A 21,343-nucleotide genomic window follows, 5' to 3' on the forward strand; every position below is an offset into this window, starting at 1 on the left:
CAAACTACAACTGTTGTACTGTAGTGGAAAATGTTTGATACAAGCTGGTACAGAGCTCCCAACCCCCAAAGAAAAAAAGCTTGAGAAGCTGGGGTCCAGGGCAGGGACCTGTTCGGGGGTCAAGCTGAAGAAAAGTAGTGTTTTTACCACCCTAAAAGTGGAATTGATAAGCGAAAAATGAGTGAAAAAGTGGCTTTGATTAATTTATGTTAAACTTTTATGAAAAGGGTGAGATTATCAATGTGAGAGCGTGACAAATGCTTAAAAATTGTGAGTCTCATGCCAAAGACTCCGTGAGAGTTGGCAGGTCTGCTGGTAGGGCAGCTCGGTTTCATGGTCAGGAAGTGAATTGTTAGTACACAGCTTTAAAGTTAAGACAAGTGATGTGGGCAAGTTGCTGTATGTAATTCTAGTGACACCATTATGAGTCATTAACTTGAGACATATTATATGACAAGTGGGTGGATATGGTTTTACGCAGTTTTAAGCAATATTCCAGCTATATTCCAGCAGGGGACAACAGAAATGGGTTTCATATATTGTACCCACTTAGGGAATTGAACTTAGGTCTTCAGCATGACAAACAAAAGATCTAACTGCTAAGCTACCCTACTACCCCTCCCAGAAATAAACCTCACATATTGTACCCATGGTGGGAATCAAACCTTGGTCTGGCATGACAAGCAAATGCTTTAACCATTAGGCTACTCTGCAGGAAGGCTGCTTGTTTTTGCCATTGTTTTTGCCATTGTTTTCACAGTGTCATGAGTCATCAACTCCCAGGCCAGTATATTTAGTGCGCGTTTAGATTGTCATCCATTTCTGTCTGCAAGTAAAGGATTTGGTCATCCTCTGAAACACAGCACATTTGTATCCATGTTTGTTGTTTAATGGCCATTTGGTATCTGTAGACTGGTGGCCTGTTGTAATTAATGCTTACCCAGACAAACCTGTATTGTTACTATGGGAAGTATCACAAACATTTGGCGTTGAGAGACAAGGAGCAAAGTCACCAGATTATCCAATCCATTTGGTCAGCCTTTATGGCAAGCATGTGTCAAAACTTACTAGATATCTATTTTAACCCACAATTCCCAAAGTCAGAGTATTTTTCTGGGGATCATTCTTCAGAATTCCCATGGTATGGAATGGCGAAACTTGCCACTGTGACATGAATAGATGTGTTTAAAGCAGGTATGCAGCTTGATACTCAAGTTCTAAATGAGATCTCTCTGTACCATATCATATTCTGTGTTGTGCCATGGTTGGGTATCTGATGAAAAGTGTCTGATTACGGTTTTAATCTCGATAAACTCACGGGGGATCCAGGATAAATTCCAGGGTTCATGCCTTCATCAGTGGGTCATTTCTAAAAAACATATTCGTTGTGAGGAGTAGGTGCCCTTCTTTGGCTCATTGTTCACTGGATACCAGCAGTTCAGAGTAGAAAATATAATGGTGTGAAGTCCCAAATAGGTAAAAGTTAAGTTCACTTCAAGACTGATCATATGGGGGTTTGGGGGAGGGGTTCCACCTTATTGTGATATTGCTGGAATATTGCTAAAAGTTGTGTAAAAATTACTCACTCAAACGTGTCATCTTGAAGTAGTCAACAGGTGTAACAACAGAAAATTGTTTTTTGAAACTAATTAACTGTGATAAGATTCAGCTAAAGCAGTATATATGGACAGTGTTTATTCAAAAAGTATGTTTTTTCTGGTCTTAATATTGTGTAGTAGAAATAAGTTTTATCTGAAGAGAATCTGGAAAAACTAACACCAACAGGATACCATCTAATGAGGTAGATCCGATTTAGAGTAGGTCTGAAACTCTACTCTGGACAAGTTGTTAGAGGCGACGCAATGTGTGGTGAAGAAGTCACAGTGCTCATCTCAAACTTTCCATACAACAATGCACATTATATGTGCTGCAACTTCAAACAGCTTTATAAGTAGGCTTGCACTGATTCAGTTCGATTCATAAAAAATTGAACCTGATGTCTTAGTTTTGACTTTCGATAATCATTGTCTCTGTTTCAATTCGATGTTTGAATACCTATACAAGTTATTTCTAATCCTGACTCCAATTCAAGCAGTTTTGGGTGATGAAATAAGTTGAAACATTGATTTGTTGATGCTGAGCTAACTATCCAGTGAGTATTGTTGATAGTAACTATCACAAGGTGACAGTGAAATGTGATGTCTTTACTTGTATGAATTGAATTGAAAATGATCAAATTGAGAACCCATTATAAAACCTTAGATCTAATCAAGGTCTGGGTGAATCTTTGCAGCCCTGTTTATCAGTATCATCAATATTTAGCTTAGCTGTGGCAAGGTGTCCATCTAAGCTTCTGTTGTAAACTGTAAACTTTTGAACCTCTCATCTGTAACCCACAAGGCTCTTGGTGGTGAAACTTTTCTTCGGTAGTCCTTGTAAAGGTCAGAAATCGTATGCTCTTTTGAAATGTTCAGAATTCAGGAGTTTTAAAAACATTGTTTTTATCTGGTAATGTCTAGCATTAATCATGTGTTTCTGTTTTCTTCTACATTTCCTGTTCAATTCTGTGTGAAAAATTCTCTCCACGAATACTTTCCTGTTGCACAGTAGTGTTGTATACTTTAAGTTTTATGTTTCGCATTCCATATTTTTATCACAGGTATCAAAATGTCATAGTTTTAAGACAAAATACTGAACTCCATACATAATTAAAATACTGTTGTGGTTTTGATTAGACTTAATTTCAAAATAGTGTAGGAAGCCTTTTGTTTTGTGACAATATGTCTCATTGTCGGTGTCATCTAATTTGTTGGTTTCCATTACAATGTTACTACATGTATATCATCATGAAATTAATATTTGAAATGTATTGTAATATGTGTCATATTTGGGATTACACTTTCTTAGCAGAGTACAAATTCTAGTACTATTTTTGGTTTAGTCCAATGCAAGATTCGAACCTGACCCTCAGAGGGTTCAAATATGACATGTTACATTTGACCACTTTCTAGACGGCATTGTGTAATCATTGAAATGCATTGTTGGCAAATGAGATGTTCACACAACAGACCATGAATTATGCTAATTTATTTCATGCCTGTGTGTTGGTTGCAAAGAATACTATTACTTTGGATTAGAGTTACTTCCCTTTGGTGTCAGCAGTATCATGGAAGAAAATGATTATCAGCAATATATTGTTCAGTAGTCTGTTAGATTGATTCATGCTGTTAACAAAATAGCTGCAACTATTGCAAAACTGTTGCACCACTGTTTAGTACGATTGCTTTGTAACCATAATAATTATGTAAAAATAATACATATTTTGGGTCGTTTCAAAAATACCCAACCAAAACCAAACAGTGCTTGATTGAGTTATATTTGTTTTTGTAGTTTTTGGACAGTGAGTGAGTTAAAATTTAATGTCATCTCGTTTAACGAAACATTATGTACAAAATGATGAATGATAATAATCATTAGTACAGGTATTGTAATGAAACTTCAGCAATGGATTTTTATTCCCGATTGTTTTTTGTTTACTTAAAGTTACAATTATAAGTAATCCAAAATGTAACATATCTAACATTTGCCCCCAGTTTGGGATAAGTCATTGTGTATTCATATTTTTACTTATCTGTTCAGAGATCGAAGGGTAGCCCAGTGGTTAAAGCTTACAAGCCTGGGTTTTATTCCCCACATGGATACAATGCATGAAGCCCATTTCTGATGTCCCTTGCCATATTGCTGAAGTATTGCTAAAAGCAGCACAAAACCCACCCCACTCTCACACACTCACTCACTCACTCATTCATTCAGTCTTGTCCGTCAGAAAGGAAATTATCTTGTATTGTTTTTAAAACCATTGAAGGGTGTTTGTTCGTTTGATTCATGACATGGGTACAATGTGTAAAGCCCAATTCTGGTGTTCTTCGCCGTCATATTGCTAGAATGTTGATAAAACCATGGTGTGATCCGCTGAACTAGGTTATATAATCTGACCATTGTGCTTTTGTAGCTCACCAGTTCGGTTGATGACATGTTTCAATGCAGTCACAAATCAAGGACAAAAATACAAGCTCTTGTATAGATACAATAGTAATCACCAATACTTCCAACCCAGCAATGAAGATCTAGTGCTCACTGTTCTAAGAACTAACAGCTGTAGAACATAACATAGAACATTATTTATTTCTTTTATGCAGCCTCACAGACATTACATTTGTGTATAAATCATCTTTAAAATATAATAATGTATTAATTTCTTTTTATTGTTAAAAGTTGTAAGATTTTTATTGCATATTTCAAAATTGATTGTTAATATATCCCTCTTTTTTCAGATAGTGCTAATGATTTAGCTAACGAGTTAGGTTTGTTTGTCATTAGCTTAACATCTTTGTATTAAGACCTTGTTGACGTGAAGATCTGGGGTAGGAAAGGCCTTCAGCAACCCATGCTTGATATAACAGGTGACTGTCGTAAGAGGCGACTAATGGGTTCGGGTGGTCAGGCTTGCTGACTTGGTTGGCACATGTCATCAGTTCCCAATTGCGCAGATCGATGCTCATGTTGTTGATCATTGGATTGTCTGGTCCAGACTCGATTATTTACAGACCGCCACCGTATAGTAGGAATATTACTGAGTGTGGAGTAAAGCTATTCTCACTCACTCACTCACTCACTCACTCACTCACTCACTCACTCACTCACTCACTCACTCACTCACTCACTCACTCGTTAAGACCTTGTTATTTCCAGATGTGTCCAGCTTCAGCCATGTATACTACTGATACAATGTATTTAATGGTTTATTATAGCTATGTCTATTGAGTATTTCTGTGTTCTATCATACATGTGTTACTTCTTACCTTTTTAACCCTCTTTATGTATTCATGCTTTTCTCAATGTATGGCTTTGTGATAAAATCTGTTGATTCTTTCAACCCTTGCCGTCTGATATTCATATTTATGTTACAGAACGTTTTTGTTTTAATGAGACATTGTATCTTTTTCTCAGGATCGTGACAGTTAATTGTGTGTTTGAGGGTTGAGGATGGCCCAGTGAGAAGCTGAGGAGTTGTAATCAGACTGATTCACTGAGTCAGTTCAACACGGCTTTAAACAGTACAGACTCACCCACTCACCCACCCACAAAATTTACATGCTAATTTTATCATACCTATTTATACCCATATAATTTTTGAAACACTCCATAGACTACAGTTAGACAGGACTTCATGCTTGTTGTTAGAGAGACTAATATGTAGCTGCCGAGACAGTATGTCTTCGGAGTATTTGTGGCGTTTTTGCCAACGATTTGCAATTGTCATTGTACCCAGGATGTAGTTCATGTTGTCAATCATTTATTTGGCCACTTTGGATTCGCAATAATGTGCAGGTTGCCATAGTAACTTGATATAGTTTTGATTACTTCAACCACAGTCACTCACTGAGTGTCAGTCTAGTTGTGAATCTCATTTCCCTGTTGATCACCTGCATGTATTTCCTAAATGAGAATGTTTATTTTGTTCTTGTTTATTAATCATTGTTGTCCAGAGCCATAGGGTGCATTTAGCATTTAATCATGAGTTATGCTACATTAACTTCCCCTTCACAAACCTATTGTTAATAAATTAATTCCTGAATTTTTGTTGTATGGAGTGAAGTGAAATTGATAGTGTTGAAATGCATTGATTTGTAGATTTTTCTCTCTGTGTGTGTGCATGCATGTGTGGAGAGAGACGGGAGAGAAGTTTATTCTAAAAAAATTACTCGGTGATACATGGAGCATCTAGTTGAATTCAAGAAGAACATCCTTTCAGAAGTTGTGTGTTTGTGTGTTATTATCTATCTTATTTCTACATCACAGAAAGAAATACTAATGGAATGTTTTGGAAAGGTCTTTACAATCTGTTCTTTCTGCCTAACCTTGCCTACTTATCTAAAAATCCTATAACCTAACTAATAATCAGTAATCTTTATGGTGCCTGGATCAAGAGTATTTCTTTCAATACAATAGAGATATAGTACCCTGGAAGCCCTTAGTCTTACAAGCTATACTCTTGATGATAATGATAACCAAATTCCATTTTCGTTTTCATACCTGTCTTGTTTTATGACCTTATTATTCAGATTTTGTTAGATTTAAATATTCTTTCGCAAGTATGAAAGCCAATAATTCATGTTAAACCTTCTTTTCGTTCATGCTGATATGACGAGAAGAAATACTAATATATGCTCCACTAAATCTTACTGATATTTCTATAAATAGACTTCTAATTTTGTATGATACATTGAAATCCACACTAAACGTTGTATAATGCCTGTATCTACCCTCTGCCATTCCAGACATGAACCCCATATCACCCAGCCTGAAGGGTCAGCAGAGGAAGTCTCGGAAGGGATGGCTGCTGAAGAAGGGTGGAATGATGAAGATCTGGCACCGGCGGTGGTTTGTTCTCACAGACAAGATGCTGTTTCAGTTCAGCAAAGAGGACGATATCAAGCCGCAGAGTTCGTACTTTTTGACAAGTGGTAGCCATAAAGTTACCGAACATCCTGTCAGTCCAGACGAGCCAGAGAAGTTCTGCTTTGATCTTGTACCAGGTGACCTATCATTTGTATTAACAGTTACTGACAGTATCCCGTATTTCTTCTAATAAGTGCCCGGGCTCTTATTAGTTCAAGAGACTTCCATACCCAGCACATCAATAGAGGCCAGGCTTACTGGGTGTAATTAATTGTATCTTAACTGCTGCTTATCCCCTGAGACTTATTAGAGGCCCAGCAATTATTAGACACCCATTGCTTATTAGAGAAAATATGGTATTTGTAAAACAGATGATCAACTTTCATGAAACAGTCAATGTCTGGTGTAATCTTCAACCAAGTGAGCATACAGAAGCATACACTGTTAGTTACTGATGATAGCCAAGAAGACTTTATCAGTTGTGTTCAAGTAGTGATCGCTTTAGCCTTGGTCACAAAGCGATTGTAATGTCATTGTAAGTCTCCATTTAAAGCACAGGAGTTAGGCTAATTGTAGCCCAGCATTTACTTTGTGAAACTGTGCCATGGTTGATGTGATCAGTCATAATGTATTGACATCTTTAACTTGTTCTTATAAGTAGTAAGTAGTAATGTTGGTACAGCCATGACCTCATAATTCTACACATCTGAATAATAAACATTTAAACACCTTTAGACCTACCCTTCTTATCATTACCGACTCTTGAAGAAAGTGACATGAATTATCATGTGTGAAAAGTCAAACACAGGAAATACCTGTAAACTCAATAACTTATTATAGCACATCAGGTGTTCTTAGCAGTGGTCTCAATCATGGCTACAATTCATTTTCAATGTTCGCAAGGTGATTGCTGGTAATGTGCCTTACTAGCATTCCAACATGGCGGCTGGTAGATCAGTTGGTGATTTTTTTGTAACATGTGTTAATATGTTTTCTTAATAAAGTACAAATTCTAGTACTTCTTTGTTAGAGTCTCTTCTGGGATTCGAACCCACACCATCAGAGTCAGGCACCTAGTCGCCAGCACACAAAGTCACACGGTTAACCCACTCAGACACTGCGACTTCCACAAGGGGCTGAGCTGTCTAGGCAGCTGACTTTGTCCCAGATGGGACTCAAACAAAAAATTACTTAAATTTGACCTTCACCAAGTGAGTGAATGAGTGAGTTTAGTTTTACGCCGCACTCAGCAATATTCCAGCTATATGGCGGCAGTCTGTAAATAATCGAGTCTGGACCAGACAATCCAGTGATCAACAACATGAGCATCGATCTGCGCAATTGGGAACAGATGACATGTGTCAACCAAGTGAGCAAGCCTGACCACTCGATCCCATTAGTCGCCTCTTACGACAAGTTTAGTCGCCTTTTATGGCAAGCATGGGTTGCTGAAGGCCTATTCTACCCCGGGACCTTCACGGGTCACCTTCACCAAGAAAGTTTAATCCCAAATATAACACATGTTACATTTGATCACTTTCTAAAAGGGATTGTGTAATGCTTTGCGATTACTTCCCTCAAATTAGCAATAACTCAATGTCTGGATATCAGTTGAGTTACTGACATCCTCGCACCATTTTTAAAATGCTCATTCTTCAACACAGAGACATTAGTAAGCAAATTCAAAGCATTCAATGTATTTAATAAATAATTTGATTGTATACATGTGGAACACTGCAAATTTGACGGGAGTAATCACCAAGCAGTCTACTTGCCGCCATGTTGGGGTGTTGTATCTTACCAGCATCAGTCTAGGTACAGTGATTGTACAGAGTTACGTCACTTGGGAACAATGGATACATGTGATCATAATTCACCCTCATTATATTTACATGTTTGTTAGCATCACCCACGTGCTTTAGGGTTTCAATTAATCGATAAACTGATAAAGCATGATATAACTGGATTGTTGTTCAATGTGGCGTTGGGACAGGGACATAGCAGTAGCCAAGTGGTTGAAGCATTAGATAAGGAAACCTAAGTCCCAGGTTTGAGTCCATTGTGATGATATTGCTAAAGGCCACGCAAAACAGTTAACCCAAACTGGTCCCTCAGCTGTCAGTTTGTAACGGACATTATCATATCCTCCATCAGTGACTTTATCCTGCACTTAGGCAGCCCCCAATGCCCCATCATTTGGGTAGATAGATTGTTTGTTACATAATGCCACACTTACCAAATAATTTAGACAGATATTGAAGTTTTTGCCAGAACTGAGTCCATCTCAGACATATGTGCAGTACACCACCCACTGTTTTTTGTTGTTGTATACTCAGCAATTTTTCAGCTATATAGCAGCAGTCTATAAAAAATCAAGTCTGGACTAGACAATCCAGTGATCAACATCATGAGCATCCGGCTGCATAACTCATCTCATGACATGTGTCAACCAAGTCAGTGAGTTGACCACACAATCCTGTTACTGCTTTTTGACAAACATGGGTTGCTGCGGACCATTTCTAATCCAGATCTTCATCTTTGAATTTGTGTTAGTCATTGCTAATTGTAATACTAGCACAAGACATAATAATCAGTTGTGCTTACTCATCAGGCCCAAGACTTGAGACAGGCAGTGGAGAGACAGTGATGCTATGTGCCTCATCAGGAGAAGAAAGGCTGGGCTGGGTGAAAGACCTCAGATATGTGCTCTATGCCGACATAGGTGGAGGTATGTTCACTAAATTCTGCATTTGTTTGTAATAATGATTGTCTCTCTTGAATTTGTTTACTGAATGGACCCAAGAAGCAAGAACCTTTTAACATGAAGTATCATAGACAGTAGGAATGCAAACATTTGATTTGCTAAGCAGAGGTTTAGATTCCCAATCCCCTTCTCATTTATTACTATTCTGAATTTCATATTGAAATTTCTGAATGTTCAGTTTTAGGGTAGTTTCACGTGATGAGTTCTTCACATTTTGTGTTGTTAAATCTGAAGGCAACTATGGCATACACTGAAAGCACAGCATTTTTGGCTTTCTACTTGCTCCTGTAGATTTTCCCATCAAAATATGCATACTACAGATGTCAAAAATGTGTAAACCATTAAATTGTGGTCCTAGGTGATTAAAGATACTGCTGTTGTGAGACAGGAGCAGGGTGGATGAGAGGCAATGGCAGTTCACTGGCCAGGAACTTCATACTCCCATGGCATTGATTAGCTTATAATTGGAATGACAGTGAACAGAGCAGGAATTTTTCTAAGATGTAAAATTTGAGTATCCTTGGAAACATATTACCTGTATGTGTTTATTTTGTTCAAATTTTGTTGGAAGTCATATTTATCGAAACATTTCAGAATTTCAGACATTTGCATTATAAAATTGAGTTCAACAAATTTATTGAAACAAATCCATGAAGCTCTTTACTGTTGACATTGTCAGTGAAATACAAGTTACCTAACAACAAAGCTGCAGTAGTTGTAGCTATTGTAACCTCAAGCGGGAAATTTATAGTTTACATTTTGGAACTTCAGTATCACTTGCTGCAGACTGCTCAATGTCAGCCTCTGATCTTGTGTAATTAAAATCCCTGTAGAGTCTTAACCTGGCAACATAAGTGTAAGATAGATTTACTACCTTATTGTCAAACAAAGTCAATATTTCTTTTGTCTTAGTGGACCTAGTTAGTTAGTTTGTTGTTGAGCATCATACTCATTATCACTACGGTAATGGTCTTGAAGTAGCAAGTCTTGACCAAACAATCCTATGATTAAGATCAAGCACTGATGTAGGCAGTTGGGATATGATGACATACATCAACAACATCAGCGTCCACCTGATCCTGGTAGTTGTGTCATATGACAAGGAAAGGTTTCAGACAAACAGTTCTGAACCAGTCTACATGAAGGCATTATTACATGTAAAACTGCATGTATAATAGTCTGTGACTACATGTTGTCATTGAGTGAAGATTAATGTGTATCTAGAATATCAGTCTGTTATATTTAGCCATGAAATCCATACAAATATTGATTTTGTAAGTCTGGATAGCCATGATGTTCATGAGGGATGGGGGATGGGGGGAAAGAAGGTGGGGTATTACATTCTGCAGCTGTTCCCAGTGTCACAGGTATATGAGGGATTCACACCTGGTGTGATGTAAAGCCAACTAGTATGATATCTCTATGTGGGTCATATGAATTGTTTTTATGACCATTAGGCCAAGCCAAGTTATTTCTGTTTTTAGGACAGATGACATTTATTACAACAAAATAATTAGGATTACAACAACATTTGATTGGAAGTGACTCGTCAAACATACAAAACATGAATGAGTGAGTGAATGTGTTTGCTCTTTATTCCTGTCTTTGATAAATGAAAAATAAACAAAAATAAAATTATATTTTTTTTTTTCAGAAAGCAGGAGCATTTTTGTGTAACACTAATGTCTGAATAAACAAAAAAACAGAACAAAAACATTTTGATTGAAAGTCTGAACACAAATATTACTTTTTGATTGGAAGTGACTCGTCAAACATACAAAACATGAATGAGTGAGTGAATGAGTTTGCTTTTTGTTCCTGTCTTTGCTAAATGAAACATAAACAAAATTAAAGAATTTTTTTTCAGAAAGCAGACTCGTTTTTGTGTAACATTAATGTCTGAATCAAAAAATGTGAAATGAAAACAGAACAAAAACATTTTGAATGAAAGTGTAAACACATTGTGATTTTCAGATGTTACTATTTATGTAAACCTTCCTCAAAGTATGTAAAAGTATAAAACACTCATCACCATTAAGAACGTTATTTGATTCAAAATATACTAGGATTGAGTATTTTGTCAATTTCAAGAGCAGTTTAAGTATTGGCAAAAAAACATCAGCGACAAGAACAGTATTTTCTGCCTTGATTTGTTGATCCATACTTCCAACGGTTCTTTATCTGTGTTGATGTTATGTGGCAGCTGTTAGTCTCTTTTTCTTTTCCTCTAATCAGAATTGCAAAAATCCTTATTAGACAAACTTAAGACATTTTCTGTGGGGGTCGGTAGATAATAGGAATATGCATCTATTAACTATCATACTGAATCTGATGATAGACTGATTTACTTGACAAAAAAAGGTTGCTTCTACTTTTCTACTGGTATCAAATGTTTGTTGTAATAATTTGAAATATTTTGTTCAACATCATCCTGGATCTTGGGCAGTGGGGTAGCCTAGTGGTTAAAGCACTCACTCATCATGCTGAATAGACCTGGGTCCAATTCCCTACAGGGTAGAATTTGTGAAGCCTGTTTCTTGCATCCCCTGCTGTGATATTGCTGGAATTAATTGCTGAAAGCATCCTAAGACTAAACTCACTCACTCACCCTGATCTGATAAAGCACGGACTCGTTATCAGGATGCCCGTTGACATGGGATGAGTATGATTTGGAAAGTGGTCAGATGTAACAAACAAGATTCAAGATTACACTTTCAGCAAAGTACTAACTTTTGTATTTTGTTAAGGGACACTTGGCGGAGGGGTACAAATGTAGTCTACTAGTTGTCCGACTTTGTTTTGTGTGGAAGCTGTGGTGCCTGAGTGGGTTAGATCTCTGACATTGTGTGATGGCTGTTTGGTGCCTCACTGTTAGACTGTGAGTTCGAATACTGGATGGGACTCAACCCCACATTAACTGTTCACACATGTTAGTAGCGTTACTGCATTTATTTCCTTGATGTAGCACTATAAAACATACATCAGTCTGTACTAGTACACACACACATGCTTGGATGTCTCTAAGAAAATGCAATAATCTTATATCTCTTTTCACCACTATGCATCTTACTATTTGCCATGCAGAGTTGTTTCCCTTTGGTATGCCAGAATACTGTGATCATAGATTCAAATCCCTTTTTGCTTGATCATGCTTCCAAGGTTTGTTAGGACTATTTGAAGGTTTCTCAAAACAGGTCAGTGGCGGCATCTCATCACTTGGCTTTCCTCTTTCTGTAAGCTGAAAAACTGTGTGTAAGAGAAATACCGTTCAAAACATTCTAGAACAACGCACCCACTCAGTTGATAAAAAGAAAGGCAACAAGTAGTAATCATGGACAGCAACATCATTGGCAACGTTGGAATCAGCAAAGTAGAACCCTTTCTTTATTTTCAAGAAACTAGAAAGCTACACCCTAGTTTCCAGTATGTAAATATTCCTTTTACATCATGTCATTGCTTGACATACTAAGAAAGTGAACACAACATCATTAAGAAAATTAATACTCAGCTACTGATGATAGATAACATAATATTTACAGCATCTGTTGGAGTATGGGAAAATCAATGTGCTGCGGAATTGTGCTGCTTTGCCCAAAGAAAATGACAAGTATAGGTTACCAATCAGTAAGATATATCATATTGTATTGTTCACTGTGGGTGGTTCATCTGGCAGCCTGGTCTTATCGGAGGATTTTAGAAGATTATGTTTACTGTTAGCCTGCATGGTGTTTGACATTAAGGAAGTAGGTAAAGACTGGCAATCTCTGAGTTTCTATGATGTTTAATACTGTGACTTCACAGTCATCCCTTGGAATAATGTTCTTTGCGATACCACGGTTTGGGTTGAACCGTGGGGTAATTTGTGCCTCCTATAAAAGTTGCCAAGCAATCACACATTTTCACTGGAAATAACATAATGACAAATCCACTGGTGCGTTAATCATATTGTAAACTGGTGAAATTCAATGTGGATTGCAAGGAACAGTGTTTATCATATATATAACTGAGTTTTCTAGCACTTAAAAACTAATAAAAGTCTGGACTAAAACAAGAAAAACATGCACATCGTTGTTTAGTGACTTAAAGCTGCATGTGATAATAAATCCCATTTATTTGAATGTTAATGTCAGATCTAAACGACAAGTTGATGTCACTGAATTTTCATGAAAGAGCTGACATTTCATGTTTCATGTTTTCAGATGTTTGATGGGCATTTAGAAGTTTGTAGGGTAATACAAAACACCAATATTGGATGCGCAGCTTCTTCATTATTTACACACAGCGTTTCTGGGCTAATACTTGCTCCTTCATCAGGTGAATGACAGGGACTAGTTACAGGGGCATATATAGTATGTACAGGAAGCCACTGAGTTGTTTCTAGTGTTTTGCTTTTGAATGTTTTTGTTGAGATGACAATGAGAAAAGTATACAGTAACCTTCGGAAAGCTGGGACTCATGGAGAGTCTGCGTCATGTGAAAGAATTCAGTTGAAGCATGACATTGCCCATTAGCATTCTGTTTCCAGTTTTAATATAATGTGTGAAGCTCATTACTTGAATGCTTGACACAGGTACTTTCTGCCCTGACACATTGCCCTGTCTCAGTGTCCCGTATTATATTGTTAAAAAGGACCTATACTGAACAGTAAAGAAATGCAACTGCGTTGGTTCTTTTTGTCAAGTTTTTAAACAGAACACATAAATGTGAATGCTTTCTTTTATGAGATTTCATTTTTTTTGTAAACTTGTGTTTCTTTTGCTGTCCAGTATATATTCCTTCTCTGATCTTTGCCACCATGTCTGTCCCCTTCATTAGGTCACCATCATTCTTATCCTTGCAGCCATATTTGGTCTGAACCTGGAGGAAACAATGAAGTTCACCCGCAGTGAGGGGAAGAAGATCCCAGCTATCATAGAGAAGTGTGTGGAGTATATCTATGCTAACGGACTGGAAGTTGAGGGAATCTTCAGGTGGGAATCCTCAGGAGCTACTTCTTATTTCAGAATTTGAAATCTTATGGTGGTTTGGCTTATCTGTGGAAATTTATTGATGTAAATATTGATATAAATTAAATTGCTCTCATCATATGGCTGAAATATTGACGATGCCGATATGATGTTAACTATTAGCTTAGCTACGGTAATATACAAAATTAAATTCATCTTGTTTTCACTTAGTGACTGATTTCTAATTTGTAAAGTGTTAGTTAATCATGCCAATGGCTTTAGTTCATTTCCCACTTTTTATGCAATTCTGTTGTCCCTTGCCATGATATTATTGGAAAATTGTTAAAGGGCAGCATGATCACTTCCGCCTATGGAGGAAAACAATCCAATTCAGCATCTTTTGATTTTTTTAAAAAGCGTATGAACAACCATACTCCTATTTATAGATGGTTTTGAAATTCATATTTTTTATATTTACCTGAAAGCAATCAATTTCTCAAGGTTGATTCTGTCTCAAAACTGATCTTTATTTCCCATTCAGGGGTTAAAAAATCATATCGCCCATTGCCCGGTGCTTGTGACAAGTCAGTTTTCTTTTCAGGGCAATTGAATAATCATATCTTATTTGTCCACAGGCTGCTAGATGATTTCTACTTATGGTTTCAAACTGCAAATAAACTTGGATTTTATTTCATAACTGCTCAAAAAGTAGCTATTAAATTTCGCAATGATAATAAAGTGGAGTTCTCCTTCTTTGATGTTTATCACTTTTTTTTATAAATACTCCTGTAAACATTAACATCAAATAGCATGTTGATTTATTCTTTCATAATTAAATCATCATAATTATGTCATACAATCAGGGCAAGTTAAAAATTGATCAGAACAAGTTATTTTCTTAAAGTCACTGGCCCTCTGGCAATAACTTTGATCTGATAACTTTTGCTCATGTGTGACTCTCTTTACAGGTTACCAGGGCGTACTTCCCTCATAAGAGAACTGAAGGAGAAATTTGATTGTGCTGAGACAGTGTCCTTTGATATGCTTCAACCTGATGTCAACAGCGTTGCATCTTTGTTGAAGATGTACCTGAGAGAACTGCCTGAATCCATCATCCCTTGTAAGCTCTACCAGCGATACATGAACCATGCTCTCAGGTTCATTGACGCCAAAGATGATGAAACAAAGGACAAGTGTGTACTTGACCTTCAGAATGCCATGCCCGATATGCCTAAGGACAATTACTGTATCCTGAAATACCTGTGCAAATTTTTACATGACATTGGTGAAAAAAGCGATATCAACAAAATGACTGTGAATAACCTGGCCACGGTGTTTGGTCCTAACATAATTCGACACATGGATGACAACCCAGAACTGTTTATGATCACAGCTGACCTTACTCAGCAGCTTGCCTTCATGATGATCAAGAATTATGAAACTGTGTTTACTCTGGAGTACAGGGATGATGGGAATATTGACGTTCCTGAGGCTGACCTCCTTCGCTTGTCCACCTGGGATTCCAACCCTGTGCTCAGTCCTCAAGCAGCTTCCCAACCCAACCATCGGTCTGCAATGCAGGATCTCAGGTCTTTGGATTTGGCATTTGCTGATGAAGTGTTTGATCAGCTTGCTCAGAATAGTCAGTCACCAAATAGTCCTGGCAGTCCTTTTGTGTTTGTGGCTAATCATTTTCAAGCTGACGGTGAGAATTCTACTCTTGATTTTGATCCTTTGAATGTTCAGAGTGAAAAGCAATCAAACACTCTGGGTTCACGTCCCATACCTCCCAAACGAAAGTCGAAGATAGCACGTGGTAGAAGGATAATTGAAAAACGGACAGGTAGTGATAGTGAAGGCAAGCATCAAGAAGATCCTTCGAAAAGGCTTTCAGAAAGCATTAAAGAAGCTTTAGATCAAAGAAATGAAACACCATCCCCAAGAGTGTGTAGTAATGGCACGACATCTCACTTGAACAATAACACGTCTGCTGAAGCAGAAGCAGACAACAAAGTGCAGCCATCTGAGGTTCATCTGCTGGCTCAGAATGAGGCTCTGAAGGTGGAGCTGGTGAATACGAAGACCCACTATGGGGAAACACTGAAAAAGTTCCAGAGTGACTTGTCAGCATTGAAAGACAGGTATGAGAAAAGGATTGATACAATGGAGGCCATGATCAAGTCACAAAATGAATGTTTGCAGAAGGAGAAGAAGGACCGGGCAGAGGCAGTAGAGAGAGTGGTGCTGCTTCAGGCACAGTTGCATGAGTATCAGATGCAGTATGGCGAGATACAGCATAAATAACATGGAATCTCTTTCCCCTAAGGTTAACAAGCACCACATTTCCTTTGAATGTAAATTGAAGGGGCTTCAAAGTCCTTTGAATGTAGAGTGAGAGATCATGATCGGGGTCGAATATATATCTTCAAGGGACTCACAAACATGCCCATCATCTGATAGTCCTCTGAGCTCCCAGTGAACTGGCTGGATCAGTTTGGGACATGATCTGCTTATTCCCAGAGCAGTGACTCTAAATTGGCAAAGCTGAAGCTTCAGCTACAGGAGTATCAGATGCAACATGGCGAGATTCTGATCCATTATTACCAAACTTCCAGAGAGCTGTCAGTTAAACCCAGCTCGCTTGCTCACTTCACACAGTCATAACCATTGTCTGTGTTCAAATAGCTAGTTCTAACATAGGATTTCACAGCATTTCACACATTGATTCTGAAATCATGGATAGCCCAACAGTGCTGAGTTGAATTCTGTGGTTGCAGAATTCAGACTTTTTTGTAATTCATAACATGTGTGCCTTGAAGTTGGTGAGCTGTTCCATAGAGTTTCTGATGATTCTTTTACATGTATCTTGTGTTTGTTTTCACTAATTGTCTGATATCAGGAATCACAGGCAGCTGTGAGGGTGTTAAGAGGTTTTGGTGTCCTTCTCTTGCCAGATGTTTTCAAGAGGTTTGATTCATCCCCATGTCGTGAGTTTGAATTCCAGAACCAAAATTGTCATGAACATTATCTGAGAGTAAGCTTTTGTATTGTTTAAGAAGGTTATGTGACCAGTGTTGAGTAAGAACCTCGATGATTTTTCTCTCCCAACTTGTTGAGCGTCAATCAGCCTGCAGCCATCAATTAAAGTCATCCAGTAATTTACTGGTGTTCTACTGATGACTATATATTCATATTCTACCTTCTCAAATATACTTTTGACTTGGATAAAATAATTTTTTTTTTTTAAATTGAGCTTACCCCATAATTGTATAATTAAATGTAACACTTGTACTTTTTTTTAAAATATATTTAATTTTTAATCTGTTTTTTTTTTGTTTTTTTTTCAGTTCGCCTTCTGCTGTTTTAAATATTGTCACCAAAATATTATAAACTAAATAATTTAAGTTAATACGAATAAAGTAACTTTAAAGTCATTTGTTGTTCAATCTCCTTAATGTCTCAAAATACCTGAAAGTGAACATCAATGTTATATTTCTACTGTTTGCTTAAAATCAGTTCCAGAAGTAAACATCAGAATCTCGTACAAATAAATTTCAGTATTCAAATGAATGGAACATATCTGCAAAAGGGCATTAGAATAGTGTTCATGATAGTCAACCTCGTAAACTGTACTTAAGAAATTACATGTTGTCCTTCTAGCAAGAGCATTGACAATGTGTACAGCATTTTGACTGAATTACCAATATACATACTCATATATGTAGGAGGAAAATTTTTTGTCAGTATTACTTACATGCATGTACCCAACTAGACCTTACCTTTTTTTCAAACGGATGAATGCATGTAAAAATCCCTTTGTCTCTTTCACAGGCAAATTATTGAAGTTTCTGTTGTTTTCTAGTGTCAGCAATTTTGTGATAATAGTTCTGTATTTCACACAAACATTTTGGTGCTGTTCATGGTGTGGAATGTGCTTATCTTTTCTTAGAACTAAATTTCATGTGTGCCAAGTGAGGGAAAATAGAGAAATCATCTGTTTGTACTGTAAATTTGTTTCAGAAATTTCTTTAGTAAGATTATTGTAAGCATGCACATCGTTATTCATTAATACATTAGGCATATCGATCGTTTATTTTTTTTTGTTTCAGTAGAGGACATATATTGTGACATCACAGTTTTTTCGGAACTGGATTCCGATCCACAAAGCATTTGTAGTGCAATGTCATGACTGTGGTAAATTGTAGTGTTATGGCAGGTTGTAATCAGTTGTGTAACAGGTCCCTGGACACACATTGTGACATCACAGTTTTGTTAGTCACACACACACACTTTATGATGTCACACTTTTGTCTGCTTTTATAAGGCGATATTTTACAATGACAGATTCATATCAGGTACATGTAGGCCATGCACACCAAACAAGGTTTAAAATTCTAAAATGTCATTTTGTAGTCTTTTGTTAGATGATATGTGCCTTAATTAACAGGAACATATATGGGTATACATTTGATATATTAGATTAATTATATGTATATGTATATATAAGTTTATTAAATAAGATTTACACTGATTTGTTTGCATATATTTATTAAAATACAGATACAGAGGGCACTAAATACCATTTTTATTAAACAAGTTAATGGTTTGTTTTCAAACGAGCAAAAGCAAGTTTGATACTAAATCTTTCACGAGTTTAATAAAAATGGTATTTCATGGAAGCGAGTTTAGTGTTCTGTTTATCACTCTCCATCAGATCTGCGTCTCTCAGATCTCAGTGTGAGGACTCTCAGCTTTCCGTGAGGCAAACAAGGTCTAGTACCATTTGGCATTAGTGTTAACGTTTATGACCTCATACTTCTAGCAGTATTAGACAAGTATAATATTGCCATGAATATATTACACCGCTGTATCTTTCACCGTAGACTAATTAATAAAATTATTATATTATATTTCACAATTAAAGCTAGTGAAGTAGCCTAGTTATCAACAAATGGACCAGGGTTGATTTTATACACGGGTACATCCCTCCATAATGCACTGTGTTATGCCCCAATTATATACTCATGGAAACAAATAAGGGAACACATGAAAGTACAAGTAATCCTTTATTTATTTCCAGAATTTCACCCCCAGTGCAATTTATACCTTGGGAAGGAACCTGGAAGGTGTGTTCCCTTATTTGTTTACATGAGTGTAAATACACTGGTCATCACCACCATCCCTGTAATCAGTAAACTCCTCAAAGTTAAAGTTTGTTACCCTGCTTGCAACCTAAGGCAGTGCAACCTAAGACAAATACGTCGTTGCACCAGGTTCCAGTGGCAACACAATGTGTTAAAACCCCAGAGGAGTCGATGCACATATTTCCATGATGTAGTACCTATGAAACGATAGCAATACAGAGACGCAGCTGTTTACAAGAGCTGTCATAACCAAAATATATCTATAAATAGCAGTGTTTTGATGCCATAGCTAATGCTTGTGATGTTAGATTTATTGTTGATTTATTTCTCAAAAAATTAATTGCATCTGGTGCAAGTGTGTCAAATAAATAGGTTGCACATTGTAATATTGGGTTGCACCTGTGTAAGTAAAAAGCACTAAATCGAGCCCTACAGATTAATGATGATTTGGCTCAGTTAATACATTAACTCACTGCAGGTGAACTCCTTGATTTGTGTCTCAACACCCATTCAACCCACAAGAGATCTGCTTAGTTTGGGAGTGAGTGACTTTAGTTTTATGCCACACTCAGCAATATTCCAGCTATATGGTGGTGGTCCATAAAAGTCAAGTCTGGACAGACAGTCGGTGATTGACAACATGAGCATCATTCCACGCAAATGGGATACGATGACGTGTCGGCCAAGTCAGTGAACCTGATCCCAATAGTTGCTTGTAAATAGTCTTATTACATGCATTCTAATCCAGATCGTCAGGTGTTTCCAAACATGGGTGTTAATACCAAGGACCAGTTATGATCTCTTGGGTTGTCTGCACCGTAAGTGTCCTTGTGGCTTTCCTCAAAGTGGTAAACTGCTACAACTGCCAGCTCTTTTTTCCTACACTGACAACTTGGTATCATTCGAAGCAGTGTTGAGCCCAACTCAATCACAAATCAACTTTTGATTTTTGCAGTTAATATTCATAAACTACTGCTCGTTTAATAATGTTACTCTTAAATCAAACAGAATTGCTTTGATACCAAGAATAACAATAAAAATGTTAAACTTGAGTTGTCTAGAAAAATTTAAAACATCTTGTTCACTACCAACTGGATTTGCTGAACCATAGATCCCCCTTTGAAGTTCCTATCACCGTCACAATATATTTTAAGAGGGACAAATGTCCTTAAAGATTCCTTAAAGAATACGAACAATATATGTTTGCTAGAAGTTTACACAATATTGTAATTTTCTATGATATGCACTATACAATTCACAGATATGTACCAAGTAGGTCTAGTTAGCATTCATATATAATCATGTAGATACGAGACTGCACACGTGTAAAACAACGTATGAAGTGTACTTGGTAAACGTGTAAACCCAGCATCACCTCAAGCTCCCCCGCGTTATACTGACAGCATGACGTCATTGAAATACTGTTACAGTTGATGTCAGAACCCCATTTAGTCTTCAGTATCAATTGTAGCCAGGCAGTGAAACATGTCCTTCAATAAACTTTAAATCCTTGGTTAAACTCCATACTTGAATATGTGTCTCTCTTAAAAAAATCTTAGCAAGAGTATATCTTGACAATTCCACATCCAGTGCACATGAAAGAAATATAGAAAACAGTTTGGATAATACTTTATTCTTGATTCTTATAAATTTTAGAACATTGAAATTGTGTGAATGCTTCCATGGTAATATTCAAGTATATTGTTATAGTTCCATAAATATTTTGAAACAGATAGAAGAAAGCATCCCTTTTTTTATCTATCTTAAAATTCATGAAACGAATATTTTAAAAACATGCAATTTTGCTGCTTCTAAATAAATGGATGGACTGAGACTGCATCTCGCTCTTCTTGAAATATATATTATGTACTCTCAGTGGTTATTTCAGAAATTGTAACTGATTCTGTTTAGCTGATGAAACGTATTGTGACTGTATAGATTACATACACATTGTGTTGCTTCAGTCTATATTGTTCTCATTGCATATCATGATTTCTATGTCATGCGCTCAATCGGTGTATCAGACT

At 36.9% G+C, this 21,343-nt stretch overlaps 1 protein-coding gene across 2 annotated transcripts in view; it reads left to right on the plus strand.

Moving 5' to 3' along the window:
* Positions 1 to 17,606, plus strand: part of LOC137283698 (rho GTPase-activating protein 24-like) — a 33,764-nt gene extending 16,158 nt beyond the window's left edge. For both annotated transcript variants that reach the window (XM_067815355.1, XM_067815356.1), the window contains 4 exons: positions 6,342 to 6,599; positions 9,074 to 9,190; positions 14,067 to 14,196; positions 15,141 to 17,606. In XM_067815355.1, coding sequence (XP_067671456.1) covers positions 6,342 to 6,599; positions 9,074 to 9,190; positions 14,067 to 14,196; positions 15,141 to 16,476 — 1,841 coding nt within the window. In that variant the 3' untranslated portion in view covers positions 16,477 to 17,606. The remainder of the gene's footprint in view (positions 1 to 6,341; positions 6,600 to 9,073; positions 9,191 to 14,066; positions 14,197 to 15,140) is intronic.
* The last annotated feature ends 3,737 nt before the right edge of the window (positions 17,607 to 21,343 follow it).

Source organism: Haliotis asinina, chromosome 5 (genome assembly GCF_037392515.1).
Source record: "Haliotis asinina isolate JCU_RB_2024 chromosome 5, JCU_Hal_asi_v2, whole genome shotgun sequence".
Lineage (NCBI taxonomy): Eukaryota > Metazoa > Mollusca > Gastropoda > Lepetellida > Haliotidae > Haliotis > Haliotis asinina.